This window comes from Papio anubis, chromosome Y (genome assembly GCF_008728515.1).
Source record: "Papio anubis isolate 15944 chromosome Y, Panubis1.0, whole genome shotgun sequence".
NCBI classification, from domain to species: Eukaryota; Metazoa; Chordata; class Mammalia; order Primates; family Cercopithecidae; genus Papio; species Papio anubis.
In genome coordinates this window covers 2,310,150-2,323,129 of record NC_044997.1, presented here as the reverse complement: position 1 = coordinate 2,323,129, position 12,980 = coordinate 2,310,150, and the positions used below count along the sequence as shown (strand labels likewise).

The 12,980-nt window shown below is 36.4% G+C and overlaps 1 protein-coding gene across 1 annotated transcript in view; it reads right to left on the bottom strand.

Annotated features, from left to right (window-relative positions):
* The window catches only part of LOC116272391 (histone demethylase UTY-like), a 41,467-nt gene extending 28,881 nt beyond the window's left edge, over nt 1-12,586 (bottom strand). Inside the window, exons 1-7 of the mRNA XM_031661131.1 lie at nt 12,580-12,586; nt 12,310-12,496; nt 12,162-12,236; nt 11,515-11,663; nt 9,094-9,208; nt 4,751-4,938; nt 3,795-3,936 (exon numbers count right to left, since the gene is read on the bottom strand). Of these exons, the coding sequence (XP_031516991.1) occupies nt 3,795-3,936; nt 4,751-4,938; nt 9,094-9,208; nt 11,515-11,663; nt 12,162-12,236; nt 12,310-12,496; nt 12,580-12,586 (863 nt within the window). The remainder of the gene's footprint in view (nt 1-3,794; nt 3,937-4,750; nt 4,939-9,093; nt 9,209-11,514; nt 11,664-12,161; nt 12,237-12,309; nt 12,497-12,579) is intronic.
* Nucleotides 12,587-12,980: the final 394 nt, after the last annotated feature.

The following is a 12,980-nucleotide window of genomic DNA, read 5'->3' as shown; positions in this document are numbered from 1 at the left end:
AATAAATATGGGGAAAGAAAAGTAAAGTGTTTTCAATAAACTGTAATGGAAAAATGGCATTGTTTGATACAGAATCATAAAACTCAACTGTCACCTCATATTATATACAAAAATCATCTCAAAATGGCTTAAAGGCCAAGACCCAACTGAAAAAGTACTAGAAGAACACAGAGAAAAACATTGCTTACTTCAGGTTAAATGAAATAAAGAAGACTCAGAAAGACAAACACTTCATTATCTCACTTACGTATGTACAATCTAAAAACATTAAACTCACAGAAGCACAATGTTGAATGATGACCATAAGGAGGGAAATATGGAAAGATGCCAGTCAAAAGGTACTATGTTTCAGTTACGCAGAAGTAGGTTCTGGGTATGTAACATACAAGATGATGACTGTACCAGTCTGTATAGTATTGCTATAAAGAAATACCTGAGGCTGGGCGCCCTGGCTCATGCCTGTTATCCCAGCACTTTGGGAGGCCGAGGTAGGTGGATTACCTGAGGTCAGGAATTCAAGACTGGCCTGGCTAACATAGTGAAACCCCATCTCTATTAAAAATATAAAAAATCAGCCAATCCTGGTGGTGGGAGCCTGTAATCCCAGCTACTTGGGAGGCTGAAGCAGGAGAATCGCTTGAACCCAGGGGGTAGAAGTTGCAGTGAGCTGAGATTGCACCCCAGCCTGGGCAATGAAAGTGAAAACTCTGTCTAAAAAAAAAAAAAAGCTGAGACCAGGTACTTTTTAAAGGAAAGAGGATTATGTGGCTCACAGTAGTGCAAACTATAAAAGAAGCATGACACCATTATCTGCTTCTGGCAAGAGATTCAGATAGCTTCCACTAATGGCAGAAGACCAGGAAGGGGAGGAGACAGCAGAGATCATAGCAAGAGAAGGAAGAGAAGAGCAGTTATTAAAAAAGAGCAGCCCATTAGAAAAAAACGGGCTCTTTTTAAATAACAACTCTGTCAGGTACTAACAGTGTGAGAATTCACTGACACCCCCAGCTACAGAGAAGCATTAATTTACTCATGAGAGAGCCCTCCCCATGACCCAAACACTCCCCAGGAGACCTGCACTTCTAACACTGGGATCATATGTTACCACTGAATTTAGGGGTACAAACATTGAAACTATAGCATTATCTCTGTATCCCCCACTCAAATTTCATGTACTTTTTCCATACAAAATAACATAATTAATTTCCATTAGCCCCGAAAAGTCTTAACTTGTTCCTGCATCAACTCGAAAGTCCAGAGTCTCACCTGAGATGCAAGGCAAGTTCCTTATAGCTGTGAGCTTGTAAAATCAAAAATGAGTTATTCACTTCCAAGATATAATGGAACAGACATTGGGTAACAATCCTTTTCTGAAAAGGATAAATCAAGTCAAGAAGGGAATAACAGCCTGTATACAAGCCTGAAAACTAGCAGGGCACACACTGAGTCTTCAAGCTTCAAAGTAATTTTTCTTTACTCCAAGTCCCATATTTTGGACATACTGGTGTGAGCAGTAGGCTCCCAAGGCCTTAAGCTGCTCCACCCACATAGCATTGCTGCACACAGGCCATGTGACTGCTCTCATGAATTAAAGTTGAATTTCTGCCGTTTTTCCAGTCTGGACTTGCATGCTGCCACTGGCACTATCAACCTGATGTCTGTAGAACTGTGGCCCTGCTCCCATACCTCCATTAGGCACTGTCCTACCAGAGGTCTCTCTGTGGAGGCTGTCCCTGTGGTAGGCTTCTGTGTGGACATCCAGGTTTCTAATATATCCTCTGAAATCTAGGTAGAAGCTGCCAAGGTTCTATGGCTCTTGCACTGTAGGCAACACAGACTTAACACCTGTAGAAGTCATCAAGGCTTAAAGTTTAAGTTCCCTAGAGTGGTGGAGGATGGGTGGAACAGCATCCTGAGGTGGCTCATGGCAGCAATGCCCTGGCTTGTCCCTCCCTACTTTCCACATCTTTCTATTCTCCCCGGTCTTCCAGGCTTGTGAGGAGAGGGGCGACCTTCAACATTTCTGAAACGCTTTTAGGGACTTTTTCCAATGGGCTTGAAGATTAGCACCTGGTTCCCTTTTACTCATGCTAATCTCTCTAGCAAGTGCTTGCTCTGCAGCACCCTTGGATTCCTTTCCTGAAAATGCTCTTTCCTATTACATTTCCTTTCCAAATTTTATAATCTGCTTGTCTTCTAATTGTGAATTCCATCTTTAGTTCATTCCTTTGCTGCTGGTTTAGATCGTAAGCTGTTAAAAGTGGCCACATAACTTATTGAAAGTTTGCTGCTTAGAAATTTTTTCTGCCCCTTACCCTAGGTCATTGCCCTTAAGGTTCAGCTTCCTGCCAAACCCTAGGGCAATGGAAGCAGCACAGCCAGGTTCTCTGCTGCAAAGTAACAACGGTGACTTTTGTTCCAGTTCTCAGTCATCATTTCCATCTGAGATCTCATCAGCAAGTGTTTCACTTTCTCTATCAGCTTTTTGGCCAGAAACAGTTTACCAGTCTCCAAGAAGCTCCGAACTTACCCTTGCCGGACTTCTTCTGAGCCTCATCAGAATAACCGATTCGTTATAATACAAACTTTTCCTAGCCTGGTCCTTCAATTCTTTGAACCTCTGCCTATTACCTAGTTCCAAATTTGCTTCCACATTTTCAGGTATCTTTAGCAAAAAGTGGTATCCCATTTCTAAATACTGATTTTCTGTCTTAGTCCATTTACTGTTGCTATAAAGAAATGCCCAAGGCAGGGTAATATATAAAGAAAAGAGGTTTATATTGCTCACAGTTCTACAAGCTGTACAAGAAATATGGGACCAGGACTTGCTTCTGGTGAGGGCTTTGGAAGGGGAAGGGGAACTGGTATATACAGAGATCATATGGCAAGAGAAACAAGACAGGTGCCAGAACTTTCATGTTTATATATATGTTTATCAAATTATCAGGCTGTACATCTTAAATGTATACTATACCTTAATATAAACATAAAAAACATAAAAAATAAACAAAAAATTATTTAAAAATAGTAAAACAAATTGTCCTAGGAAATCAGTTTTATCAGAATTAGGAGAAAATAGAGATTTGTAAATTTACCAGTATATATTCATGTACACCTTTATTCTGCTCTAAGTCGTAATAAACATGGGTGACTGTCAGGCCTCTAAGCCCAAGCCATCGCATCCCCTGTAACTCGCACATATACGCCCAGATGGCCTGAAGTAACTGAAGAATCACAAAACAAAAATGTCCTGCCCCGCCTTAACTGATGACATTCCACCACAAAACAAGTGAAAATGGCCAGTCCTTGCCTTAAGTGATGACATTATCTTGTGAAATTCCTTTTCCTGGCTCATCCTGGCTCAAAAAGCTCCCCCACTGAGCACCTTATGACCCCCACTCCTGCCTGCCAGAGAACAACCCCCCTTTGACTGTAATTTTCCTTTACCTACCCAAATCCTATAAAATGGCCCCATCCTCATCTCCCTTCCCTAACTCTCTTTTCGGACTCAGCCTGCCTGCAACCCAGGTGATTAAACAGCTTTATCGCTCATACAAAGCTTGTTTGGTGGTCTCTTCACAGGGACGCGCATGACAGTGACTATTTGTAAGGGAAGGAAATATTTTAATCTTATGAGATTTTATAACACTTATGAATATATAAGATTATGTACATATTATTAAATTTTGCCAAGACTTCTGACATTTAATGTCAACATAATTCTTTTGAAAAAAATACTGAATGGCTACCAATACCCCCAAAGAGAAACTGCAGCAGTTTTAGAAAGCACTTACTTAATCATTTCAAAAAGCTTTGGATCTGACACTTTGATATTTCGTGCCATATTCCAGGAAAGATGCACCATGGGTACCGGTGACTTCACACTTTTCAATTTGTTCCATTCGTACCGTTCCACTGCCAGTTTATACTGGCAGGCTAGGAGGAAAAAAGCAACAGTCATAAAGTAACCCAAAGTAATAGAACATATGAAGATAACCATTATTTATCGCTTCTCAGGCGATAAATAATGGGCTTTTTTCCAAGCCCATTGGAAAAAGTCCCTAAAAGCGTAACTTCAATACCAATTCTGAAAACCTGGAAACACTGTAAGACTGTTATGTTTTGTGATAACTTTGGTTGAAAAAATCTAATGTAAAGAGCACTCACAATACGCAAGACATTGTGCTAGGTTCTTTTAACATCTTACCTCATTTTATTCTTTCAAGGCCTTGTCGTTTGGTAGAAGAAGAAAGTGGTTTGGTAGAAGAAAAAAATGAAGGCCTGAGAGTTAAAAAAAAAAAAAAAAACTTGCCCAAACTCATAAAGTTAACAATGTAGAGATATGGTCTATTTCAGGTCTTTCTAGCTGTTAAGGCCAGATTATTAACTTATGTATATCAAATACTATGACATTTTTGGGCTGCATATATGGTATATCACATCAACTGAAAATTCTAATGAACAACTACAATGAACAACTCAATAAAGGGCTTCCTTTATAAAAACATAATCTAGCACTCTAAAAGTATATCTTGTATTTCTGCAAAGAAAACTGTTCATATTTTTAAAAAATCTGTGTTCTTGGATTGCCATTTTTAAGCTAAATTTAATTTCTGTATTAAAAATTGGTATTTTTTTCCTACAAGAGATACTATTTCTATTTTCAGTGAATTATTTATTACTAGTAAAATAATATCTACTAGGTAACTCTTTACAATATAAACTTTGTTGGTATTATTATTCAGAATACCTGTAAGTGGACCAACATTCCAGGCAATGTTATTGCACCAGCCAATAGCTTGAACCCAATGCACAGTGCCTGCATTTATCCAGACCAAATCTCCAGGTCGCTGAATAAATCTATACACAGGAACATTTGCTTCATAAAGATCTTCAAGGTTGGGCCACCAAGAACTCATTAAAAAATTCAAATTATTTCTGAAAAAGAAAATAATGAAAATCAAGTTGAAAAGCATTTTATTTCTGAAAAAGAAAATAATGAAAAATCAACTTGAAAATTAATCGAGTTAAAAAAGATTTAACAAGAGTTAAAAAAATGCTTTAAATTTTTCTTCCATTAATACTTTGTATCACAGGGCTGGGTGCAGTGGCTCTTGCATGTTAATCCCAGCACTTTGGGAGACTGTGGCAGGCAGGTCACTTGAGGTCAGAAATTTGAAACTAGCCTGGCTAATACAATGAAACCTTGCCTCTACTGAAAATACACACACACACACACACACACACGCTTGCTGGGAGGAGGCTGGCAGGCAAGATCACTTGAGGTCAGAGAAATGAAACTAGCCTGGCAATGAAACCACTTCTGCTGAAGATGCGCACGCACGCGCAGGACTGGCCGGGGCCAGATCATGGGGATCAGGTGTGAGGGCTATTGACGGTGGAATCCAGCCCATCTGCTGGAAGATGCTGCACGCGCAGCAATGACGTTAGCATAATGGCTTGCCTGCAGGTGGTACGTTAACATGATCGGACACGCACGTAATGCGATTGGTACGTGTATAATGATCGGACCTGCGGAGACGTGCCTGTGATCGGACGCACCACCTGCACTGGCGTGCCGCCATGATCCCGGACACCTGGGCGCGTGACTGTGATCGGATACTCTCGATGAGGCTGGGGGCACACACACACACACACACACACACACACACACACAGAGGCACGTGCCTGTAATCCCAGATACTTTCGTGGGGAACAGAGCACACACACACACACACACACACATACACTGGCACGTGCCTGTAATCCCAGATACTCGTGAGGCTGAGGCACGAGAATTACTTGAACCTGGGAGAAGGAGGTGCAGTGAGCCACGACTGCACCACTGCACTCCTGCCTGGGCAACAGAGAGAGAGAGAGAGAGAGAGAGAGACTGTACTACAAACAAAAGAAAAAACAAACAAATAAAAAAAGACTTTGCATCACAAAAACATTGCAACACGAACTGCCTCTTTCATTTCCTGTTGAAGACTTGGGCCAGGGTCCTGAGAAAAATTAATTGCAGGTGAATACTGATAGACTTATCCAAAGATCAGCTACTATAAGCTTAAACTTACTGTTCAAAAGTCTACAAATTAATATTTAAGTTTCTAATTACAGTTAAACATAGTGATTTTTAATTTTGTTTCAATAAGAAATATTTTGACTCATCCTTTCTTTTTAACTAAAAAACCTCTTAATACTCTGAAATCTCTAAAAAGGAAAACTCTGGTTAGAAATCACATTAAGTCATTTAAATCTTAATCATAATTACTGTGGCAGAAGGAGAGCAGAAATCATCCTCTACTGCTGTCTGGAATCCTAGGCAGGAAACGGGAGTAAGGACAGAATGTCTATTTGCATATGCTTTTAAGAATTAGTTGACTTAAGACAGCTGAAAAAACTACCAGAAGAACCCATATACACATATACGAGCCACCACTGACACCAATACAGACAAAATTATGAAGTTTTAATATAAAAGTCATTTTTTTGTTATTGTCCTTCATCAGATTTTCTGTATTGTTGCCCAGGTGTGGTGGCTCACACCTGTAATCCCAGCACTTTGGGAGGCCCAGGAGGGCGGATCAGTTGAGGTCAGGAGTTCAAGACCAGCCTAGCCAACAAGGCAAAACCCCAGCTCTAATAAAAATACAAAAATTAGCCAGGCATGGTGGTGCATAGCTGTGAACCCAGCTACTTGGGAGGGTGAGGCAGGAGAATTTATTGCACTTGGGAGGTGGAGGTTACAGTGAGCTGCGATTGTGCCACTGCACTCCAGCCTGGGGGACAGAGCAAGACTCCATATCAAAAAAAAAAAAAAAAATTGTTTTTTTCAATATTGTGATGTACTTGCACAGTAATTACATTAAGTTTTCTATTAAGAATTTAGTAAAATATTTCAAATTAAGTTTTCTCAAGAGGAAGAAATTCACATAGTTGAAAATGTTTTGGATTTAAGAACTAGCTTTTGCTTTGTTTCTATATTTTATCTTTAAAAAATGACAAAAATCTGGAGTTGTCTATATGAAATCTTATTCCATTTCATTTTATTCTCCTAAAATTGCTTTTGACTTTAGCAGAGGTTAGCAATTCAAGGAATGTTTTGTATGTGGAGACAGAGTCTTGCTCTGTTGCTCAGGCTAGAATGCAATGGTGCAATTTCAGTTCACTGCAACCTCTGCTTCCTGGTTCTATCAATTCTCCTGCCTCAGCCTCCCAAATAGCTGGGACTACAGGTACACATGACCATGACCTGCTAATTTTTGTATTTTTTGTAGAGATAGGGTTTCACCATGTTGACCAGGCTGGTCTTGAACTCCTGACCTCAAATGATCAGCCCTCCTTGGCCTTCCAAAGTGTTGCGATTACAGGCGTGAGTCACTGTGCCCAGCTCGTTTCCCATAAACTTTAAAAAACTTGCCAGTAAACAGGAAGCAAAATGAAAAAAAGAAAGGAAAAGGAAAAAATTATAAGCACAGCACAAACCTGACCTTATCTTACTCATACACTACCAATATAAAATTAGAGAAAATTTTGTATTTAAAAAAAGGCAGCAAAACCAACAAATGCAGATAGTATTTTTTTCAAAACAATGGTTAATTACATATAGGGAGATACTTTATGCAAAATAAAGTTACAAGGAGACTGCAAAGAGGATTGCAAAGTTTTTGAACTTAAAGATAAATGAATCATTTTAACTTCATATTTTTATTATTCCCAATCTTTAACTTTTCAGATATCACATTCCCGCCCCCCCCCACCAACAATCATTAACCTAAGGTCACTTCTCTGTTCAGAAAGGAAAAAAACTAAATCCTGAAAATGAGAGTTCTCATTCACGAAAAATGAACAAAAGTCATTACATTTAAATGTAACAAGAACTGTAGTATACAACCTCACAGTTTTAAGAAAAAAATTCTGTGTGTAGCACAATAGAAGTTTCCCCTGTATAAACTTCTTTTTTCCTTGTTTGCCCTTGCTGTTTCTGTGTATTTGGAGTTTCCTAGGTTCAGAACAAAGAGTCAGATCAAAGTGTTTATTGATGTTTTAAATGTTAAAAAACATCACCTTTGCTATGCGGAGGAAACCTTATGCATCACACAACAAAGGCAACAAAAAGTCATTATTTCTTGCCAGTAGGTAAGAAATTTAACCTTATGTTTTAATAAGATGCACTTTTTACCAAATAAAATGTAAAGACATTCCAAAAGGTTAAAGTAGAAATTTTGTGAAACATGCATATTAATTGATTAGAATGTAAACTTCATATATAATTCTCTATGAGAATTTTGTCTATTTTCTTACAATATGTTTTAAGTACGTAATACAGTTTCAATTATGTCTGTATTTTTCCACTACTATCTTTACTAACTCTAAAAAACAAATCCGGTGATTCCTTTGTTATTGATATTTTTAGGTTGAATTACAAAGATACACAAGATTGAGTTACTAAGCTATAAGGGTGCCTTATTTTATAATTTCCCGTAATTTCTAAAAACAATGTAAGTAAAATTTTTCTTTAAGGCACACATGTCAAATCTGGAAGAATGCATGAAATTTTTACATTAACATAAAAAACAATTTACTCTCTTATCAATTCACAGCTATCACCACTGCAGAGACTACTTCATGGCATCTTTCTGTTTGTTTGTTTTGAGACAGTCTCAGTCTTGTCACCTAGGATAGAATGCCGTAGCATGTTTATGGCTCACTGCAGCCTCAACCACCAAGGCTCAAATGATATTCCCATCTCAGTATCCTGAGTATCAAGAACTACAAGTGCAGGCTAATTGTGATTTTGCCATGTTCCTTAGGCTGGTCTCAAACTCCTAGGTTCAAGACATCCAGGATCTGCCTCAGCATTCCCAAGTGCTGAGACTACAGGCGTAAGACACTGTGTTTGGCATGGCATCTTTTCATTAAGTATTTAGATAACATAAAAAATTTAAAATCAAGTCATTTAAAAAAAATTTCTGCTGAGCAGTAAGTAAAAATACTGATAGTTTCATTAAGAAACTCAGCTTTGCACTTTGTCCTTTACGACTATTTTCTCACAGTTATGTTAAATGAAAGTTTAGTTCAGAAACCTACTTTTCACAGAAGTCATTCAGAACACCCCAATAATCTTCAGGTACAACAAACCATTCACAATCTCCTGGACCAATATTTATGTTAACAGAGCAGAAGTTGTTATTTTCTTGGTGACCTGAAAAGTAAAAGAAAATGAAAGTCACAACTGCAGCAGCATACGGACTGAGTGAAAAATATATGCTTAGAACTTTGAATAGAACATAATATACAATACATATTAGCTATAGCATTACTATTTCCTTCTCTATAAATGACTTCTCAATTCTCACAAATAGTACCAGAAACCTTATTAAGAGAAAGGTGTAGTGTTCAAAATGTAACCTGTCTCCTAGCACTCTTAGCTCCTACCACATGTCAAATGTTAGGATATAATGTAAAGAATCACAACTGTTCCACAATGAGTAGGTGCATGGCACTGCCCATGGCAAGTGGCTTTAAAAATAAAAACTACAAATACTAGGACACCATGGGCACCTACCCATGGTGAAAGAGTTAGAAACATTTACATTACATACCATATATATAATCTTAGCTTATGATCTATCAGCAATCTCAACATTTTAGAACACATTAAAGATTGTATCAGAATACGAAGTGTATTATAGCAGGCATCATTTCTACTAATGTAATACTGGAATAAAATCTACATATACAGAAATTCAAAACAATGTTTCTTTAAATTATATCTGGCAAACTAAAACATACTACGTTTCTTCTAAGGAATTCCTTAACAGTTCCATAGGACACTGTTGAAGTACTAATGTTATACAAAGAAACCAAAAAACTCAAACACTTTAGAGACAAATGACAAGGAGATAATCTATTAAAAGTTTGGTTATTCCTCTGCTAGATTTTAAAAGAAAAACGACATTTTTCATTTCATGTGATTTGTTTCATTTTCACTGTGAAAATGAAAGGTGTTTAATATCTACATTTATTTGCATTGTATTATTCATTGGCAGATCTGTGAAAAATATCTTATCATGTGCCAGTCTCATCAACCCGTTGAATGTAAGTTCCATGAATTTTGTCAGAAACAGATATTGAATATCTTCGCTTGTCTTAAAAAAAAAAAGCAGGTCAATGATTTAGCAATGATGAGGTTGTATGGCTATTTTTAGAGCTCTGAGTTGAGGTGGAAATTTTTCTGAAGAAGTACCACATTCTGCCACTGTTACTGACCACTTACTGGCCATAAAATTTTCCTGCAGGCTTCAAAATATTTCTTGATAAATTCAACCTAAAAATTACAAGGCAAAGAGAACTTACATGTGAAACTTTTAGGATGATAAATCATTCTGAAGACAAAAGAAATTTTTTGAATTGCAAATACTATCAAACTGCTTTTATATACTACTTCTTAAGCTACCAAAAACAAGTAAGAAGCTACATCTCCAGTAGCACAGACATTTGCAAACATATACTTCTTTAAGTTCAAAATATAATTTCAGCAGCATTTTCCAAACCTCAACAAAAGTGCAGGAAAATGTGCATATTTCAAAAGCCATTTGTACTACTGTGAGGTTTTCCAACTGAAGGTGCAATTGACCTTCAATTTGAGGAAATTAATCTGCAAAGTAATGAAACCCAAAATGAAAATAACACAAAAGGAAACAAAAATCTAACCTGTAAGCGTCTTTAAGGCAATTAATATATTCAAGAAAATACGCTCAAAGTTTGACATTAGTATATGGCAGTACTGATCCACTTGAAAAGACATTTTTGAGGCTCTTACTACTACAGAACAACTTTAACAGATGTACATTTGTAGTTAATATTGATGACACAAGAACACAGTATTTGAGCCCAATGAAGTACTATTTTCTTCAAAATAATTCCATTCTTTTAACTAGTAAAAAAATGCATTCGTTATTTATTTTTTCATCAATAAAAATCCATAAAAAAGATGAGTTTTGTTTTTATAGAACACCTACAAAATATCATCAATTGAACCTCTTGGCTTGCAAAGTTTAAAATATTTAGTATCTAGCCCTTTAAAGAAATGTTTGCTTAAAATTAGGAAGTTTTTGTATTACATTTTATTAAAAAAAAAAGCATCACATACTTTAAGCATTGTCAATGAAATTTTTATTATACATAACTTGAGTAAACTGGTTCATAATACATCATTCTTACTGTAATTGTGGTGAAAACCTCTGAAAAACATTGTTAACTTGTTGTCATTCCTAACACTCAGTAACTTAGCATCCCTTTCCCAGTTCATATTTTTCTGATTTTTTTCATATAAAAATGATGGAAAAACAATACTCTGAGCTCAATATGAACATTTTTACCTATAATAAAGTATTTTAAAATCCTTTTGGCTTTAGAAGTATAAATGACAACGTGTTCTCTTTGCCTGATCCACGTGATAACCTCAATTTTTTCAATCATATAAGGTATGTTAGTCATTAAAATCACCTGGTGTCCGACTCCCAGGAACTTTCATATATAGTTGTACTGTATTCATGCCCAGAATGGTATGTCCAACGTGGCTTAGAAGATTTCCTGCTGACACCACACGCACAAAAGCAGGAAGTTTAGTCAGTTCATGTAACTGTAACTTCCACCTGCAATAAAATAACAGATTAAGAGTAAAAACTCATAAGAATTACCATATCCTCAAAAACGCTGCGAATCAATCAGAAAAACAATTAAATCTATAAACATTTTACCTGTACAGTCAGTGCAACTAAAGTGTTTAACCTATTTCAAAAATAATAGTCTTAAGACAAACACAGATTACTGAAAAAAAAATAATAAAATGTATAACTACTAAATAAAAGAAATAACTTATCTTCCATTTATAAAGTTGTATTAATAGAGAGGGTACTTTGATTTTAAGAGTAACATTTCAATTGTAAAACCCTGTCAAAATAATTTCAGAATTGTAGGGTTATTAGGTAAAACTAACACATCAACATAAAAAAACAAGAAACAGAGAGAAAAAAAATAACTAGGAATAAAAAAAAAAAAAAAAAAAAAAATAGAAAACTTGACAATTCCCAACCCTGCAATACCTTCATTGGTTCAGTTCATGGAAACAGTACTAGGGCAGGGAGACTTACTTTTTGTTATCAGAGAGGTCAATGTTGGTCCCAAATTTTATGGTTTTAAACGGTCCTTTCCTTCTCCTTCCAGAACTTAAAAAAAGAGAGAATATTAAATCCATGTATTTTAAACAGAAATGTAGAGTGGGTGCTAAAAGTTACTTACTTCTCTGAAGATGTGGATTCATTATCTGAATGATCTTTGTGTTGCGTTCTTTTCTCATTTTCTTCCTTCAGGTTAAGAAAAAAATATTCATACTTAGTATCCTCTAACAGGCTATCACTTCCATTATACAAATTATGAAAATACTCATCTACATGGGCAGTATTGACAATTAGTGAGAAATAAGTTTCTATAGGCACATTTCACAGAAAGTATCTTCTATAATCATATTACATTAAGTCACAGGAAAAGTCAAAGTCCAGTGCACGGTACTCAACATCCTCTGTCATCTACAAAACTAATACGAAATTCAGTTATTATACTAATCTATAAGAAAAGCATGTAGTCATTCATATTTTACTTTGGAGCAAGGAATTTTCTAAATGGTAAATGAATTTCATTTAAAATGATATGAAGAGAATATGAGAGAATGAAAAATGAAAACAAGGACAACATGCGAAAACTTTCTAATTATATATATATAAAAAAAAACATGTGAGAAAGCACCTTAAATAAGACAGAATTCCTACCCCTGCCTTTTTTTTTTTTGAGCCAGAGCCTCACTCTGTTGCCTAGGCTGGAGTGCAGTGGCATAATCTCAGCTCACTGCAATCTCTGCCTCCTGGGTTCAAGGAAGTCTCCTGACTCAGCCTCCCTTCAATTCCCTTTTGTAA